This window comes from Myxine glutinosa, chromosome 6, assembly GCF_964187855.1.
Source record: "Myxine glutinosa chromosome 6, kmMyxGlut1.1, whole genome shotgun sequence".
In the NCBI taxonomy this organism is placed as follows: Eukaryota; Metazoa; Chordata; class Myxini; order Myxiniformes; family Myxinidae; genus Myxine; species Myxine glutinosa.
In genome coordinates this window covers 152742030-152762410 of record NC_136266.1, presented here as the reverse complement: position 1 = coordinate 152762410, position 20381 = coordinate 152742030, and the positions used below count along the sequence as shown (strand labels likewise).

The window sequence follows — 20381 nt, the reverse complement described above, 5'->3', positions numbered from 1 at the left end:
TTCTGATTGTGGCATAGGATTAACTGAGGGATAATTGGACTTGGCAAGCACTAGAAACAGTTATGTAACCAGTGGTCTCGCTTGGTCAACTAATTAAGATCAGTTACGTTATCCGCAGCACGGTACCGGCTCATACTTAGGCTTTTTCGTATGGTAACATGACTTTGGGCATGGGATCCCGTGGGACGTTCTGTGGTGACTGGCAATCGTGGTCTCTTTGAGACATGCCATCCTCTTGGAGTTATCCAGAGGCGACGTTCATTACTCTGGTATCCTTCAGGAGCCGCAACCGTCACAATATTATGCATTTTGTAAATAAACGGCTCCCCAACAATGGGGTGATGGAAATGGCTTAGTTTATAATTACGCTTAGTACAACTGAGAATGATGAAATACTGGAAACCAGGCAGGGAAATGCAGAGACAGAAATGTGAAATTAATCTTTTGCATCTTAGTAATATTTATTGGTGTAACATGATGTAAACAGAAAAAAAGCCAGCAATGAAAGAAACTAAATTTTCAATAACTTGGAACGAAATGCTTAAAATCAACTGTCATTTCACATGTTAAAAAATGAGCAAAGGTCGTACTGCAGTACTTTAAAGTGAATCATTAAACAGCAAGTGCTTGAAAAGAAAACAAAATACACCTTGAAATATTCAAAGATGCTTTATAATAAAAAGCAAAACATTTCACCAAGGCTTCTCTCCCGAACACCCTCATCAAGCAAGTTAATTTTAATAAAATTAAGATCAATCAGATTAGTCATGAATTGTATCATATGATGGAAATTTGAACACGTGGAGCCTTTTAGAACAAATCGACCATTCTCAGGTCCAGTTCTCTTTCCAAGTTTTTGTTGGCGTGAAGCTTATTCTTTGAAATTAGATTTAAAAATGATCAAAGTTAGTGAGTTTAATATATCCCAGACGGACTCTAGTTCCAAAAAAATAAAAGAAACAAAGCTCTCATGCTATGTCGAATGCCAGTATCTTGCATTATGTGAGCAGTTTTGCTTACTCTCAAACTAGCATAAACCATCAATGAAAACAAAAGAACATTTAATATGAAACCAACTATTCTTTCATGCCTACTTGTTCCAATTTGTACCTTTCAAGGTTGCTGTTTAAATCTACAGAACGAGTATAAAGCAAAACTACGGATAGCTTTTGAAGTAAAATCACAAAAATAAACAATGCCATCAAGTTGAGTTAGATGATTGGCAACTCATAGGGTTTATTGTTTCGTTACATGTTCATCACGTGACATTAAATAAACGCAAAAAAAGAAATTAAAAAAACATCCTGTTGAACAAGTTTCAAATTAACATAATTATTGTGGGTGCACAAAACAAACGATAAAAACTCAAATCTTTAACTTATTTTGATATTTTTACAAGAACATTTTACATCATTACAAATATGTACGATGTCCAACTGGGTCATGCTTGATATTGAACTGTTTATAATTTAAGGACAAATAAGAGAAAAGCAAATTATTGGGATAAAATGAAAATAAACCAACAATAGGAAATGGAAGACAAGCACAGATTGATAAGGAGAAAAAGTGAGGAAAACACGTTTCTCTTCTTCACTCACATTTATTTTGTTTATTAATCAGAATATACATGTATGACTAAGTTGATATGGAGGAGGTTCGACAACAAAAACAATTTGGAAAAAGCAAGAAGCGATACGTTTTTCAACAGTTTTCAAAAGGAAACTTTGCAAGCCCGGGATTTCAAATGTTTTTTGAATCACTTGCCATTTAAGGATGGTTTATTTTTGGTCATTTACAATCTCCATTGCCTGCATCTTCCTCTGACCTTTCCAGGCTTTGTTGCACCAAGATGTGAACTCTAGCGATTTTTTTGGAATTCCCAATTTTTTCCTCATCATCTGATTCAAGAGTTACAATCTCTTGCTCTTTTACACACTTATCCAACTCATTGTTATTTTCTACTTTATGCTCCTGGTGTAGGTCTGTTTCCGTCAATTCAATTTCTATACTTTGTGATGCAGGATTTTCCAAGTTCCCCATTCCCATATTTCCCATTGCATTACCTTCACTGTCAAGGTATACCTTCTGATCTTTTTCTTTTTCATCGTTCTCCAGTGTCTCAGATGTTTGCTCATTCTCTTCCTCCATTCCATCGTTGATCTGCACTTCGATTTCTATTTTCTTCCCTGCAGCGTTCCTCTCACATTGCTCCTCCATTTTCATCTCCAACTCTATCTCACCACGGTGCGATCTCACGTGTCTGACGAGATGGCAACGCTTTTCAAAAACCCTTTCACATCTTGCACATTCATGAGGTGGCATTGACCCTGCCTCTCGCTTCAAGTTATGACTCAAACGATGGCGTGCCAGGTTTGACTTTTGACCAAAGGCCTTTCCACACTCTCCACACACGTGCAGTCGTTCACCAGAGTGGCAGGCAGCGGCATGTCGAAGCAAGTTTGATTTCTGTCCAAAGGCCTTTTTACAAGCAGCGCAAATGTAACGCCTCTCACCCATATGACAACGAGAATGGCGTTGCAAGTTTGATTTCTGTCCAAATGCTTTACCGCAAGTGTCACATGTGAATGATCTCTCGCCCGAATGACAGCGCTGGTGGCGGAGGAGATTTGATTTCTGACTGAATGACTTGTCGCATGATGCGCACCGATACGGCCTCTCTCCCGAATGCCGCCGAGTGTGCTTTGCGAGATCAGAGCGACCACGAAATGATTTGCCACAGTCCTGACATGTGAACGGACGTTCGTCGGAATGACTGCGTGAATGCCGAGACAGTGCACAGCTCTGCCCAAAGGATTTTCCACATGTTTTGCACTCAAACGTTTTTGGAGCTACATGGAAGGTAGTGACAGGTTGGATCTCAAATCCAGAATGTGGAGCACCGACTGCAGCTGCAGCTACTGCAACAGCGAGATCAGAAAGTCGACTTGGAATAGTGTTATTTGAGGTGATGGTTATGGGCTGATGATGTTCCTGAGATATCGAATGCTCAACTGGAACCTCTGCTGCCAAGGCTCCAAGACAAGATGCAGCTGCTGCAACAGCATCTGAAAAGAGAAAGCATAAAAAAAAAGATTTTAAAAATCAACATCCATCTCCCAATTAAACCATTTACCTAATTACCTATCATCATCTCCATCTCCACAGTTACTAATTATAGTGAGTCCATTCATACTGACACTATCTTTCCAAATGCTGGCATAGTAAATATACTTAATACTTTTTTTTTTTTGAATACAAAGTCGAGGCCTGTGTAAGAGCAACACATAAAATACAAAGACGTAAACAGAAAACACTTAAAAGATATAATAAAGGGAGCTGGAGACAAGAGGGGAGGAGAGAGGGAAGCACAACAACAGTAGAGAACAGGGACATCGGAAGATCTGTGGAAGGGAGAGGGCTGGGGCATGGGGCGAGGGGGAGAGTGGGGGAGGAAGGCGGGTGGAGGGAGGGTTGGATTTTGGAGAGGATACAGTGAATGAAACAAATAGACTCCACTAGGACTTTCAGGAAAGAAAAAAACAGAATTTGAAAAAGGAGACTCTCGGGGCTCGGAGGTACACCGTGACCAGGGGGTCGGGGAGGAGCACGTAACAATATATATATATACAGTAATACGCCGGCCTACGTCATTAATTGGTTCCATAAGCCGTGACGTAACTCGGTTTTTGACGTAAACCGGGCGCAATGCCTTAAAAATGCCTTAAAATGAAGACAAACACCGTAAAACTAGAGTAAATAACTCGCGAAAGTATATAACTATCGCTAAACCTTAAAGAACACTAAAAACACATTTTAGTCATATTTTTTAATGAGTAATGAACACAATTAATAAATGAATTTGTAAAGAATAATAAATAAAATTAATAAGATTATGTTATTCACCTTAAACATGGCGTCTCTTCTGAACACAAACGCACATTTTAGCAGTCTTAGCCGGCGGCGCTTTTTCAGTGACGTATGCGAGAATACGTTCCCTATCATGAATGATGGTCGATACCGTCGACCGTGGCAGCCCTAAGGCATAGACCTTATCGCGAATCGGTAAATATCAACAGAGGGCGCTCCACCGCAAAGCATGATGGGATCGAAAAGGGGGCAAAGGTAAACATGAACCCAGAAGAGGAAGCGTCTGTCTACGATCGACGCTGTGTTTACGGAAAGGAAGATGGCTAATGTGAAAGAAATTCAGCGTTTTTTGGCATTAAAATCCAGCGATTTAAAGAAATATTTGAGGGAAAGGGGGGTTCCCATTGGAGAAGAGAAACAACCTGCTTATGCAAGAACAGTTCCTGAATGTTGAAACCTCGATCGGCCATACAAATATCGCCGGGCTGGAACTTGTCTACAATGTTCGTCATCTTTACAATTTTTTTGTCCGACGTGTTTCCTCCTGTAGGTTTGGAAATGTATGAAATTGTTCCGCTAGGTGTAATACCAACAAGGCACTTGAGAGTTGGTCTTGACTTATATTGGCTGTACACTTGCGAACAAAACTTGGGAGACGGTGCTTTGTCCTAATCTAAAGCGAAATGCGAGGTCCTCCTCGTGAAGATTAAGCCGAAGCTTCATGAGTGTCATGAGTAGTTGATCCTCTGAAGATTGAGATCGCTTAACTCCGGGTTTTGTAGTATTGTTTATTTGCCAGGTCTTGTCTTCCATTGATAATTTCCCCTGATAATAATGAAGGTTCTGTGCATGAGGGGATACTTCTGCTAATAACCACTTAAACAGGTCATAACTAGGTAAACCTGTATAAAGTTTCACAAGTTCATCACAGTTTGCTATGTCCGAAACAGTAAGCTTCTTGTTACATACTGCAATGGCGGCTTTCAGTTTTGCGACGGTGTCCTTGGCTTGCAAATACTTGGCTCATGAGCTGATCACAGTTCACAGTTAATTTGTCACAGTAAAAAAGTCCTAAAAGTAGGTTAAAGTGGTAAGGATCACGTAGTGTGTCAATGTAAACAAGCAGTCTGTCAAAGTGACAGCGACCGCCGGCGGCGCTATTGCCCCTTTCCGATCCCATGACGCATTGCGGTTCCGATTCGCGATAAGGTCTATGCGCTATCACTGACACTTTTTCACCTTTTTCATATCTTTTAATCAGATTTAACTTATCTTCCATCGTAACCACATTACGCTTGGAAACACTACCACTATCCTTCTTAGGACCCATGGCTAACACAGACACAGCAAAGGAATACTGTATGCCATGACTGTATATATAGACACGAAACAAGGGTTACCATTGGGGGAATTTGAAGGAGAAACAAGCGTTACACCTAGGTCCCCCGTCGGTGAAGTGATGCGAGTTGACAAAGTGGAAGACGCAAGGCGGCCATCTTGGATTTTGACGTGGCGACCCAATTTTCAATAGCGTTCTCCCTTATGCGTAGATACACCCACACACCAGATTAGAAGTTTGTAGTTCGTTTATTTTTCAAGATATTTCGCTCACAAGGTTCAGACATATATATGGTACGGCCATCTTGGATTTTGACGTGGCGACCCAATTTTCAATAGTGTTCTTCCTTATGCCGAGATACACCCACACACCAGATTAGAAGTTGGTACTTCGCTTATTTTTCAATATATTCTGCTCACGAGGTTCAGACATACATGGCGGTGGCCATCTTGGATTTCGACGTGGCGACCCAATTTTCAATAACGTTCTTCCTTATGCGTAGATACACCCACACACCAGATTAGACGTTAGTAGTTCGTTTATTTTTCAAGATATTTCGCTCACAAGGTTCAGACATATATATGGTGGCGGCCATCTTGGATTTTGACGTGGCGACCCAATTTTCAATAGCGTTCTTCCTTATGCCGAGATACACCCACACACCAAATTAGAAGTTGGTACTTCGCTTATTTTTCAAGATATTCAGCTCACAATGTTCAGACATACATGGCGGCGGCCATCTTGGATTTTGACGTGGCGACCCAATTTGCAATAACCTTCTTCCTTATGCCGAGATACACCCACACACCAAATTAGAAGTTGGTACTTCGTTTATTTTTCAAGATATTTCGCTCACAAGGTTCAGACATATATATGGTGGCGGCCATCTTGTATTTTGACGTGTCGACCCAATTTTCAATAGCTTTCTTCCTTATGCCGAGATACACCCACACACCAGATTAGAAGTTGGTACTTCGCTTATTTTTCAAGATATTCAGCTCACAATGTTCAGACATACATGGCGGCGGCCATCTTGGATTTTGACGTGGCGACCCAATTTTCAATAGCGTTCTTCCTTATGCCTAGATACACCCACACACCAGATTAGAAGTTGGTACTTCACTTATTTTTCAAGATATTCAGCTCACAAGGTTCAGACATACATGGCGGCGGCCATCTTGGATTTAAACGTAACAACCCAATTTTCAATAGGGTTCTTCCTTATGCCTAGATACACCCACACACCAGATTAGAAGTTGGTACTTCGCTTATTTTTCAAGATATTCCTCTCACAAGGTTCAGACATACATGGCGTCAGACATACATGGCGGCGGCCATCTTGGATTTTGACGTGGGTTGCACCCACACACCAAATTCGAATGCCGTCCTTCGCTTACGCACACACACACGTACGCACGCACGGACGGACGGACGGACACACGGCCAGAGGGGAAAACCATAGTCCCCCTTTCGCTCTGCGGTGCGACGGGGGACAATAAGGAGAAATAATGGAACTAGGGAGAAAACAAAAAGGCTGAAGGTAGTAGGAAGAGAGGACAATATAAATAACAATGTGGACTCGTACTAGGAAAGAGTAGGCCTCAAAATTGTGGTACGAAAAGTCCAATGAAATTGAGGTTCATAGAAAGTTGCTTTTATACAAAGTTGAGGTTCATGGAACAGCTAAAATGCAGAAAAGAACAGAATAGGACAGAATTAAGAACACGAGCAACGGTACCCGCCCTATGGGTGGGGCTTCAATTGGGAGGCCCAAATGAAAAGTTAAATATCAGAAATTGAAGGCTTTTTTTCTTTTAAACGATTTATATAAACATCCGTTAAATCTCGATCGGTGCAGCCGTTTGTGCGGCACCCGGGAAAATAACGTCATGCGGGAGCAAGTATCAGCAGGATGTGGCAGTGTGGGAGTCCACGTTTCTGATCCTCCTTCATGCCGAAGTAGCCCACCACTTCTCCAAGCATTCCGCTCTACAGATCCGCCATGACAGATTTAAGCTTGATACTGAAGACGCGTGCAGTTAGTCCTCCCGATGTCGTATGTACTCCCGATACGTGTTTCCTTCATTGTAAAAACTTCCAAATCAACAGTTAAAAGGATTTTGAGCCGATAGGTGTTACGGCCTTGGCAATATCGATGGAGACAGCGATCTGTTAGCATATTCACCGCCCAAATAGCTATGTGGAATTCTCTCATGTGAAGATTAAACTAATCGTGTTCACAATCGCTATGTCGTATGTACTCCCGATACGTGTTTCTTTCAGTTGAAATGGGTTAGAATTCTCTCAAGCAGGGATTCAACCCGTTTCCTTATAGAAGGTCTTTGTCTGAGGTCACCGAGTTCGATCGGTGCAGCCGTTTGTGCGGCACCCGGGAAAACAACATCGTCACAATGAGAACAATGAACGTTATGCGAACGCAAATGTTATGCGGGAGTCCAAACCTGAGAATGCTGGAGACTAAAGCTGAAATTGGGAAAACTAAATAGCCTATTTTACTCCTGGAGATCCCAGGATTATCCACCCAAAATATCTTTGCGATCGGTTCAGCAGTTTTTACGGTACCTTCGAACAGACAGACAGACGGACGGACATTTGGTGAATTATAGTAAGATAGTGGAAAGCCAGGAAATACAAAAATAGCAAGGTGGAGCATCACAACAGAGGGATACTTTGAGGAAGAATGGGCGAAGGGAAGAATGAAAGTGAGCGAGGGGAGGATGACACAGCGAGTGAACAATCAGGATACAAGCCGAAGCACATCAAGAAGGGGGATGAAAGAAAAGGAAGACAAAACCGGGGATGTAGCAGCAATGGAACAGAAATGGAAAGTAGAGTGAAGGCAGAGGGGAAAAACAATGACCTGGAAAGGAAGGGGGGATTGGGGAGGGTTAACGAGGGTGGATAAGATCACAAGTATGGATGGGGGATGACCTGAGGACGACGACAGCCATTTTGAAGCCCTGGGTGGAAGAATTCCTTATTCCTTTGGAATGTCGATCTTAAACATTCCATCATGTATTTCAAAAGGGTGAGACTTTGGGCATTTAAGTTTGGTTTAATTATTCATTCTCTGCAGGATTCTCACCAGGAAATTTGGCGAATGAAGCAGTTTAATCAATCATCTCTCCAAAACATAAAAACACTGCTAACTTGTTTAATTGAGAATGATGTCAGTGAGGAGTTACCGGATATGAAGCATACATAATATGTCGAATTTCCTTCAGCAGCATATATTTGTGTGATATAGCTTTCAATTCCAAATCAGACTGAAGCCACCTACACCACAATTAAATATGGGATACACCATTCAAGCAAAACAACGCAATCAATGTGACTCAATGAATGCACAAGATTGGTAATTATTTGCACTGGGGTAAAGTTAGAAGGTTTTTTTTATGTGTAACTACGGACTGCCCTCTAGTGGTCTAATATTGCCATAATCGCACGCATATCATCCAAGGTTCTTGCCATCATACAGTATAAACTGTGGCACAACCACCACACCAACTTTACCAATCGTGTCAACTCACCATGCTTAGGAATCCCTGCCGCTCTTAAAAACACATCCCACTATCCCAAATACGTCTTGGATCTTTGACAGAAAAGAGTCAACTGTAGATAATTGTCATCGGGGCAGGTTTAATAACGCCAAAGATACAACACCCCCAACACACAGCTGTTCGCCCACATGCACAAAACACGATAACACCTCTTCCAGGTTGCCACGTCTTCTCGTTCCGAAATGCATCCTTCATAGAACTGCCGTATATGATAGATGTATCAACAAATTACCTTCGCATGTTTGTTCACTGTGCAGTCGAATCGGTAAGAACATGAGCAAATGTGATAATTCATTGATGGTAAAAGTAAACAGGGATGCCGAAGCGGTAGAAGGGTAAGAACTTCTTTGAAGGCAAAAAAAGAAAATAAAATGAATAAAAACGAAGAACAATAAGAAAGTTCCGGTTATGTTTACGTGCAAGACAAGTAAACGCGGCCTTTTTGGATACATAGTCGAGGCTGGTGGAAAAGCTGGGACCCTGAATGGATCAGGATGTAACAGGACGCAAAAGGAACATTGGGGACACACGCAAAAGGAACAGTCGAGAGAGGGGGAAAACACCAACAGCAGAGCTGAAGGCCATGATAGAGGGAGGTGGACAAACCAGAATTCATTGGTGTGGGGGGGGAATGAGGGACAGGAGAGGATGCATGGGGTGGACAAGATGGATACAGAAGGAAACTCTCATGAAGGCAAACTGGAAATTTGGGAGGAGGAGGGATTTGGGTGGGGTTACCGAGGGTAGAAAAGATCATGGTTTTGGAATGGGGATGATCTAAGATGATGGAGAACAGCTGTCTTGCAGACCTGAAGGGAAGAATGAGATTGAGGATGTAGAAGTTGGGTTCACAAACAGAAAAAATTTGGAACAAGTAAAGATACATTCAAAGTACACCGCCCCTATGCCAAATAACTAATATCCTAGAGCGCGGCATTGCCTCCGGCGCCCGGCAATACCACAGTGCAGCTCATAGAGAGTGCATTGGGAGGGAGAGGTGTACAATAATTGATTGATTAATTGCAAAATTAAAATCAATAAAAGATCATCATAAAATATTTTCTTAATCAATTGGCTAATAGCATAACTAAACCACCAGTGCTTCATCCGAAGATGTATCTTTTAGAAATTTAATAAAATAAGTCATTAATAAAAAATAATAATTAATTGATTAATCAATAAATAATTAATTGATTAAATGATTAATCAATAAATAAAAAATATCCTTGATAGCCACATCACCTGGTCACTGTCATGTCCAAATATTAGCTTCCTAGCTCAAAAGGTGCCTGAGATATTGCCCAGATGAGAAAGAAAATAAAAAATGATTAATAATGAAAATAAAAAAATAATAATCATTAAAAAATTAAATAGTTAATCAATTGACTCATGGAATACATAAACCACCACCATTTCATCCAAATCTGTACCTTAAATTAATTAATTAAGTCATTCATCGAATAATTAATAATTTTCTGCATCTCCCCTTGTTAACCCCCTTGCCCGCATTTCTTCTTCCACCATCTTTAGCCAAGTCTTTCTCGGTCTTCCCCGTCCTCTACTTCCTTCTACATTCATTTCCATCACTCTTCTCAACCAGTCACTTTCATCCTTCCTCAACACATGACCAAACCATCTCAACCTGTTCCTCTTCACAGCATCAATCACAGGCTCTATTCCCAACATCTTTCGCAATTCATCATTTGTCTTCCTCTCTCTCTCAACGAAACTCCGCACATCCGTCGAACCATTCGCATTTCCACCCTTTCCAACCTTCGTTGCTGCTCTACGTTCATTACCCATGTCTCGCTCCCATAAATCATAACACTTCTCACACATGCAGCATACACCTTTCCCTTCAGCTTCAACGACACTCCCCTCCTCATCAGCACGCCACTCAGTTCCCGAAACTTCTTCCATGCACATCTCACTCTTGCAACCGTTGCCGAGTCTGATCCACCTTCTCCATTCAGCATGTCTCCGAGGTAGCAAAATGTTTTCACACCTTCCAGCTTCACGCCGTCTCCAAGATCCAACTCAACATTTCCTCCATCTGCAGCTCCCTCTGTGCACACCTTACATTTGAATGTAGCTGCCACACTGGTTAATGACCCTCTCAGACCACTACATTTTTGATGAACCCACTCAGCGCACATTGTACATTGAATGGAGTTCACTCTGACACCCTTCCTGCACACAGCACATGGCCACTTCCCAGTTCTTTCCACCTCACCACGTGCTTTACCACTTGCCATCACCTTCGTCTTTCCTATATTCACCTTCAGACCTTTTGTCTCCATACATTCCTTCCACTTGTTCATCTTTTCCTTCAGTCCATCCATACTTTCCGCAATCAACACCAGATCATCTGCATACAACAACTCCCACAGTAAACCCTCCTTCACGTTCTGAGCCAGCACCTCCATCACAGCTACAAATAGTAGTGGACTTAGTACCGACCCCTGATGCACTCCCACCTTCACCTCAAACTCACCACTGTTCCCGGCCTTCGTCCTTACAGCTGTGGCGTGCTCTTTTGTACATTGCCATCACTACTCTGATCAACCATTCCTCCACTCCTAACTTCCTCAATGCCCATGTCAATACTTCGCGAGGAACCCTATCGAATGCTTTCTCCAGATCAACAAACCCAAGAAACAACTTCTTCCTCTTCTCCTTGTACTTCTCCTGCAACTGCCTCACAATAAAGAGCACGTCTGTTGTTCCTCTTCCTGGCATAAATCCAAACTGCATTTCGTCAATCTTCACTTTCTTCCTTATCCTCCTCTCCAACACCCTTTCCAATACCTTCATTCCATGCTCCAATAACGTTATCGCTCGGTACGAGCCACACTCCAGAGGGTCACCTTTCTCCTTGTATAGAGGGACGAGGGTACTCAGTTCCCAATCCACTGTAATGCGGCCTTCTTTCACCCCAGATTACAGATCTCTGTCATTCTCTTCACACCCCAACTTCCTGCTGCCTTCAACATATCTCCCACAACTCCCGTCGGCCCTCCCGCTTTTCTACTCTTCATTGCTTTTATCGCTTCCTCAACTTCCTTCTCAGTTATCTTCTCTGCTGGTCCTAAAACTGGGTTACTCTCTATGTTGCCATCCCATTCATTCTCGGTATTCAATAGCATTTCCATATATCTTTTCCATCTTCCTTTAATTCCATCTGGTTCCACAACGATTTGTCCCACTTCATCCTTCAAGCAACTCACCCCCATCACATCACACCTCTCTTTCGCTATCTGCTTTGCAATCCTGAATACCGCTCTCTGACCCTCTTCCGAATCCAAGCTTTCTCCAAACATTTTCCTACATGCCTCCTGCGCCTTTGCTACCTCTTTCTTTGCAGCCTTCTTGGCTGCCTTATAACTTTCATGCTCTGCTTTTTCTGCTCCCGTACCCTTTGCCTTCTGCCACTCCTTGAACTTCTTCCTCTTCTCGTCAATCCTCTTTCCAACTTCCTCATCCCACCACCATGTTTCCGAGTGCCTCAGTGGTCCTTTTGTCCATCCACATACCTCACCAACGGCTCCCAACAGACTATCTTTCATTGACATCCAACCACGTTCAAGCTCAACCACATCATCCTCTACCCTACTCAGCCTCTCTTTTGATGTCTCCCTTACTGTCACCTCTTTCAACCTCCACACCTTCATTCTCGGTTGGTACTTCACCCGCCGAGCTCTCCTCGCACCTTTGACCCTTATGTCGCAGACAACCAAGTGGTGCTGTGAAACAGCCTCATCCCCCGGGATCACCTTTGTGTCCCGGAGGTGCCCCCTATCTCGCCTACGCACCATCAGGTAGTCAACGGTTGTTGTCGACCCACCTGACGTGTATGTAACAAGCTTATTATCCTCTTTCTGGAACTGAGTATTACAAATCAATAAATCAGCTCCATCAGCAAACTCCAAAATCCTTTCACCTTCTCCATTTCTCACACCATATCCGTAACCCCCATGAACTCCCTAAAAACCGTCCATACTCCTTCCCACATGTCCATTTAGGTCTCCTCCTACAACAACAACTTCCTCATCTTTCACCTTTTCCATCAGCTTCTCTATCGCACACCAGAACTTGTCCTTCTCTTCATCGCTCCAACCAACCTGCGGAGCATATCCCGAGATGACGTTCACCAAGAGCTTTCCAATCATCATTTTCACCATCATCAACCGATCACTCACTCTAGTCACACTCACCACACTGTCTACAAACTCCTCAGAAAACAGGACACCAACACCATTCACACCCTCCGGGCACCCTTGCCACACAAACGTGTATTTCTGTCCCTGCCTACCCTTCACCATTCTCACACCACTTCCCTTCCATCTCGTCTCTTGCACACAACATATGTCCACTCTATTTCTGATCAATACTTCCACCACTTCTCCTGATCTCTCTGTCATTGTCCCTACATTCCATGACCCAAACCTCAGAAACCGATCTCCACTTCGGGCTGTACCCTGCCCATATGTCGTTGTAATTGTCATGGTTCTCTTTTTGAGGCAGTTTTTATGGCCGGATGCCCTTCCTGACGCCAACCCTCTTAGTCGTCTCTTACGACAGGCAGTACTTAATTACTTAATTAATCGCTAATAATTAAATAACTCCTCAATTAATTGATTAATCAAAAAACAAAAAATACCGTTTTTGACAAAGGACTTGCTCACTATTGTGCCGAAGTTTCAGCTTCCCAGCTCAAAGGATGGCTGAGATATCGCCCGGACAAACAAACAAACAAACAAGGAAACAAAAAAACAAGAAAACAAGTGCAGATACATTCAAAGTACTAGTGTTCAAAAAGTATCCGACCTTTATTTTTCGTGCGTAAAAAAGAAGAAGCTAGAGAGGCGTTGATTGGTGCATGTATGTAGGCGATCCTAATGCACACGCGTGAATTTTTTCACACCTGCAAAAGCTGTCATTCGACGGCAGACCACCGATGAGTGAGGAAATGTAAGTGAGCGCCGTCGGATTTTCGTTTTTGACAAAATGACGGAAAAACTTGAACAACGCTACTGCATCAAATTTTGTGTAAAGCTTGGCGATTCCCAAGTGGAAGCGATCCGCAAGATTCAACACCGTTCATTCCATTATGAAGGAGGATTTGGGCTTCAGGAGAATCTCAGCGAAGTTCGTACCAAAGTTGCTAACGATTGAGCTGAAGCAACTCCGTTTGGAGATCGCACAGGACATGCTGGAGACTGAACAGCGATCCCAGCTTCCTCAACACAGTGATCACTGGCGATGAGTCTTGGGTTTATGGGTACGACCCAGAAACCAAGTTGCAGTTTTGATGCAAGTTTGATGAAACACAAATTTGATGCAGTAGCGTTGTTCAAGTTTTTCCGTCATTTTGTCAAAAACGAAAATCCGACGGTGCTCACTTACATTTCCTCACTCATCGGCGGTCTGCCGTCGAATGACAGCTTCTGCAGGTGTGAAAAAATTCACGCGTGTGCATTAGGATCGCCTACATACGTGCACCAATCAATGCCTCCCTAGCTTCTTTTTTTTTACGCACGAAAAATAAAGGTCGGATACTTTTTGAACACACTACGTACACCGCCCCCATGCCAAATAATTAAATATCCTACAGCGCGGCATTGCCGGGGCGCCTCAGGCGCCCGGCAATACCGCAGTGCAGCTCATAGAGGCCGCATTGGGAGGGAGAGGTGTACGCTAATTGATTGATTAATTGTATAATTAAAATCAATAAAAGATTATCAGAAAATATTTTCTTAATCAATTGGCTAGTAGCTTAACTAAACCACCAGTGCTTCATCCGAAGATGTATCTTTTAGAAATGTTATTAAATAAGTCATTAATAAAAAATTAAATAATTACTTGATTAATCAATAAATAATTAATCAATTAATCAATAAATAATTAATCGATTAAATGATTAATCAATAAATCAAAAATATCCTTGAAAGCCACATCACTTGGTCACTGTCATGTCCAAATATTAGCTTCCCAGCTCAAAAGGTTCCTGAGATATTGGCCAAATGAGAAAGAAAATAAATAAATGATTAATAATGAAAATAAATAAATAATAATCATCAAAAAATTAAATTATCAATCAATTCGGTCACAGAACACATAAACCACCACCATTTCATCAGAATCTGTAACTGGGAAATGTTTTTTTTTTTTACTAATTAATCGAATAATTAAATAATTAATCGATTCATTGATTAATCAATAAATCAAAAACAAGTACACATACATTCAAAGTACACCGCCCCCATGCCAAATAATTAAATATCCTACAGAGCGGCATTGCCGGGGCGCCGGAGTGCAGCTCATTGAGGCTGCATTGGGAGGGAGAGGTGTACACTAATTGATTGATTAATTGTATAATTAAAATCAATAAAAGATTATCACGAAATATTTTCATAATCAATTGGCTAATAGCATAACTAAACCACTAGTGCTTCATCCGAAGATGTATCTTTCAGAAATTTAATTAAATAGTCATTAATAAAAAATTAAATAATTAATTGATTACTCAATAAATAATTAATTGATTAATCAATAAATAATTAATCGATTAAATGATAAATCAATAAATCAAAAATATCCTTGATAGCCACATCACTTGGTCACTCATGTCCAAATATTAGCTTCCCAGCTCAAAAGGTGCCTGAGATATTGGCCAAATGAGAAAGAAAATAAATAAATGATTAATAATGAAAATAAATAAATAATAATCATAAAAAAATTAAATTATTAATCAATTTGGTCAGAGAACACATAAACTACCACTATTTCATCAGAATCTGTAACTTAAAAAAAAAAAAATTTTTTGTCATAAATCGAATAATTAAATAATTCATCGATTAATTGATTAATTAATAAATCAAAAATATCCTTTGCAGCCAAATCACCTGGTCATTGGCATGTCCAAATGTCAGCTTCCTAACTCAAAAGGTGCCTGAGTTAATGGTCAGAAGAGAAAGGAAATTTGATTAATTAAATAAGTACTTAATTAATCGCTAATAATTAAATAACTCCTCAATTTATTGATTAATCAAAAAAAAAAAATACCGTTTTTGACAAAAGACTTGCTCACTATTGTGCCGAAATTTCAGCTTCCTAGCTCAAAGGATGGCTGAGATATCGCCCGGACAAACAAGAAAGAAAACAAACAAGAAAGAAAACAAGAAAGAAAACAAACAAGAAAGAAAGAAACCAGAGTGAAAACTGAGTACTCTCTTTCAGCGTGCGTCACTGCCGAGCCCCCTTTGGTGCCCGGCAATGACGATTTGCAATGCCTGGAGATGGCATAGGAAAGGAGCGGTGTACAATATCCTTGATAGCCACATCACTTGGTCACTCATGTCCAAATATTAGCTTCTGAGCTCAAAAGGTGCCTGAGATATTGGCCAAATGAGAAAGAAAATAAATAAATGATAAATAATGAAAATAAATAAATAATAATCATAAAAAATTAAATTATTAATCAATTCGGTCAGAGAACACATAAACTACCACTATTTCATCAGAATCTGAATTTTTTTTTTGTCATTAATCAAATAATTAAATAATTAATCGATTAATTGATTAATTGATTAATTAATAAATCAAAAATAGCCTTTGCAGCCAAATCACCTGGTCATTGGCAGGTCCAAATATCAGCTTCCTAACTCAAAAGGTGCCTGAGTTGATGGTCAGAAGAGAAAGGAAATTCGATTAATTAAATAAGTACTTAATTAATCGCTAATAATTAAATAACTCATCAATTAATTTATTAATCAAAAAAAAAAAATACCGTTTTTGAGAAAGGACTTGCTCACTATTGTGCCGAAATTTCAGCTTCCTCGCTCAAAGGATGGCTGAGATATCGCCCGGACAACCAAGAAAACAAGAAAACAAACAAGTACACATACATTCAAAGTACACCGCCCCGATGCCAAATAATTAAATATCCTACAGCGCGGTATTGCCGGGGCGCCTCCGGCGCCCGGCAATACCGCAGTGCAGCTCATAGAGGCTGCATTGGGAGGGAGAGGTGTACACTAATTGATTGATTAATTGTATAATTAAAATCAATAAAAGATTATCACAAAATATTTTCTTAATCAATTGGCTAATCCCATAACAAAACCACTCGTGCTTCATCCGAAGATGTAACTTTTAGAAATTTAATCAAATAAGTCATTAATAAAAAATTAAATAATTAATTGATTAATCAATAAGTAATTCATCGATTAATCAATAAATAATGAATCGATTAAATGATTAATCAATTAATCATGCATGCGCAAGATTGGAGGTCTCGTCTCTTCAAAGCTGTCCATGCACGCTCGCTTTCGAAGTTAAGTAACTTTTCACAATTGTGTTTTTGTCGAAACTGGTCTTGTATGTACCTATTGGGGTGTCTTTAATAGTATTCTTGGCGTTGGTTTTTTGTACCTGTGTACAGAATCGTCGGTCTTTCTCATCGTGTATTCTGAGGCCTAAGTGTAGTACTAGGCTACTGTGCCCAACCTTGGCTTTAGGCTTTGTTTTTGTCTCAGCGGTTCTCCGATCACGCTGAAATTTTTTTCCGGTCTCTGTTTTCACGGTCTTTTCATCCCATACTTTCTTGTTTTAAAATCTCAAAAAAAAAAAAAAACAACCCAAAAACATTTCCTTCCGTTTTTATTCGTTTATTCGTTCTTAGTTGTTCGTTCGTTCATTCTTCGACCACGCTGTTTGTGATCACGTTGTTAAAAAATGTTTCATCTGAACCCTGAAGACCTGCATTCTGTCATATTCTATAACACCTTTTTCTTCTTCTTCTATAAAAGGATGCTTTCGACTTGCTCACCAAATCCATTCATTCCAAAAAAAAATTCCATCTCTTATAGTGCATCTTTCATTCATTCCCTAAACTCTCCAGCACTCCATCCTCCCTCCAGCGTCCTCAAACGTATTTTTGACTCGAATGTCTCAAGAAACTCATTTTGCAATAAATGTTCGTTTCCCATTAATCGTACATTTTTCAAAATCCCATCACCCCAAAATCCCATTTCCCATCACCCCTCCCCTCTAAATCTACCCCCTTGCCCATCCCCTCCAAATCATCCCCATCACCCATCTCTTTCAAATCTTCCCCCTTGCCCCTCCCCTCCAAATCTTCCCAATCACCCATTCCTTTCAAATCTCCCCCCACACCCCTCCACTCTGAGACTCTCCCTCGCTCCTCCCCTCCTAGACTCCCCTCTCACCCCTCCCCCTCAAAGCGTCCTCCCCACTTCTTTCCCCTTCCAACTTTCACCTTCATCTCCCTCAACCTTCTGCCTCGCTCTTCCCCCTCGTCAAATAACACCTCACTGCGCCTCTCCCAATCACCATCAAACCTTTTGTCTGCCCCATCCTTCCCTTTCTCCGAGCTATTCTGTAATCTCTGACACACCTTCAACAGCTCTCCCTACCTCTTCCTCCTCTTCCACATCTTACCCGACCGCTCCCCCCCCCTGTTCTGTATCCGATGCTCCCCCTTCCTCTTCCTTAACAGTATGGACCTCAAACATCCGGGGCCTTCGCTCAAACATGTCTGATCTCTCCATACAGGTTGCTTCTGACAAACCAGACGTGATCTGCTTAACAGAAACTTTCCTCCTTCATGATGTCTCTGATTCCTTGGTATCTCTCCCAGGTTACTCCCTACTCCGGTATGATAGACCTGAGCCTCGTCCTGGAGGTGGGGTTGCTATCTTTATAAAAAAACTCTCTTCCTCACTCGCCCTGCACTGCCCTCCCTCCACCTCACCCCCAGGAATACCTTTGGCTATGGCTTCCCCTTCGCTCCCACCTTTTGTTCATATGTGTGTTGTACCGTCCACCAAACAGTGATGACTCCATCTACATCTCGCTGTCTGAGAATATGGACCAACTTCTATCTACCCATCCCAACTCTCTCTTCCTCATATGTGGTGATTTCAACTGTCACCATGCCAGTTGGCTGGGTGTGGGTACCTCTCACCAGCCATGGCTCTTCAGCAAAGGACTTCTGTGACTCACTGGGACTGACACAAACTGTCAATTTCCCGACCTGGATTTCAGTCAACGGAGCATCTTCTCTTCTGGACTTGGTTATGACTAACTTCCCTGAAAATGTCTGCTGCTCTTCTTCTGCTCCAATCGGCTCTTCTGATCATGTGCTTGTTAAAGTGGACATCTCTCTGACCATTCTCAGAGAGCCTCCTCAGCGTCGACGAGTTTGGCATTTCACTCAGGCCAACTAGCACGGTCTTCAAGCAGCCATCAATCATCTGGACTGGTCTCCCATCTCTACTGCCTCTGACATAAATTCTTCCTGGGAATTCTTCCAAAGCAAACTGCTCTCTCTCATGCACAGATTTATCCCATCTCATCTTCTGTTGTCATACCCTTCCTCCCGTCCATGGTACACGGAATCTTGTGGTGAGGCTATTGCCCAGAAACAACTTGCTTTCGTCTCCTGGAAAGCAAATCCAACGGAAGGAAATCTCCTTTCCTTTCACAAAGCCCGAAACAAGTGTGTGTCCACCCTCAGGAGAGCCAGGAAACAATATCTCTCCGTTCTCAGGACCGAACTCTCTTATCTGTCTCCCTCTTCCAAATCCTGGTGGCGTCTGGTCAAATCTGTTTCTGGTGTTTGTTCCCCCTCCATCCCCTCCCTCACCTCAAATGGCCACACGGCTGACTCCACACGTGAAAAAGCTGAATGCCTCAACTCTGTGTTTGCCTCTAAATCTTGTGTCCCAAACCCATCCCTCTCTGTACCCACCGTACCCAGTCGTACCCAGCTGCTCCTGGACTCTGTGTCCTTTCCTCCTGACAAGGTGGAAAAGTTTCTGTCAACCCTCGACTCGGATTCTGCAACTGGACCTGACGGCATCAGCCCACGGGTCCTAAAATCCAGTTCTTCCGCTCTTTCACTCCCTCTCTCTGTTCTCTTCACCCTCTCTTTTGCTCAAGGTCATCTTCCATCTGCTTGGAAATCTGCCAACATCACCGCTTTGCACAAAAAAGGTGCAAAAACAGATCCCAGCAACTACAGACCAATCAGCCTTCTCCCAATTATCAGCAAAGTCATGGAATCCATCATTGCTTCAGATATGAAATCTTTCCTCTTCTCCAATGGCTTGATCTCTGATCATCAATTTGGTTTCAGACCTGGACACTCTACTCTGGACATGCTGCTTCTGCTTTCTCAACAATGGATGGAGGTCCTCAATGCCAAACAGGAAATTAGAGCAGTCTCCCTTGACATATCACGTGCCTTCGATACGGTCTGGCACCCCGCTCTGCTCACCAAACTCTCCTCTTTTGGTATCCATGGAAATCTCCACGCATGGCTGGCGGACTTCCTCTCTAGTCGTAGTCAACGTGTGGCCCTGAATGGGTTTCTCTCATCTCCTCTTCCTGTTCAGGCTGGAGTTCCACAAGGCAGTGTTCTAGGCCCTGTCCTTTTTCTGGTCTTCATCAATGATCTCTCTGACTCTCTTGAAAATCCTCTGTATCTCTTTGCTGATGACTCTACTCTCTGTCGCTCCATTCTTCATCCCTCAGATCGGCAGTCTGCTGCCTCCTCACTCTCTGCAGAC

General features: G+C 41.9%; 1 protein-coding gene across 1 annotated transcript in view; it reads right to left on the bottom strand.

The window, feature by feature from the left end:
- Positions 1–429: 429 nt before the first annotated feature.
- LOC137411383 (uncharacterized) overlaps positions 430–20381 on the bottom strand; it is a 56330-nt gene continuing 36378 nt past the window's right edge. Inside the window, exon 7 of the mRNA XM_068096732.2 lies at positions 430–3065. Coding sequence (XP_067952833.2) covers positions 1789–3065 — 1277 coding nt within the window. The 3' untranslated portion in view covers positions 430–1788. The remainder of the gene's footprint in view (positions 3066–20381) is intronic.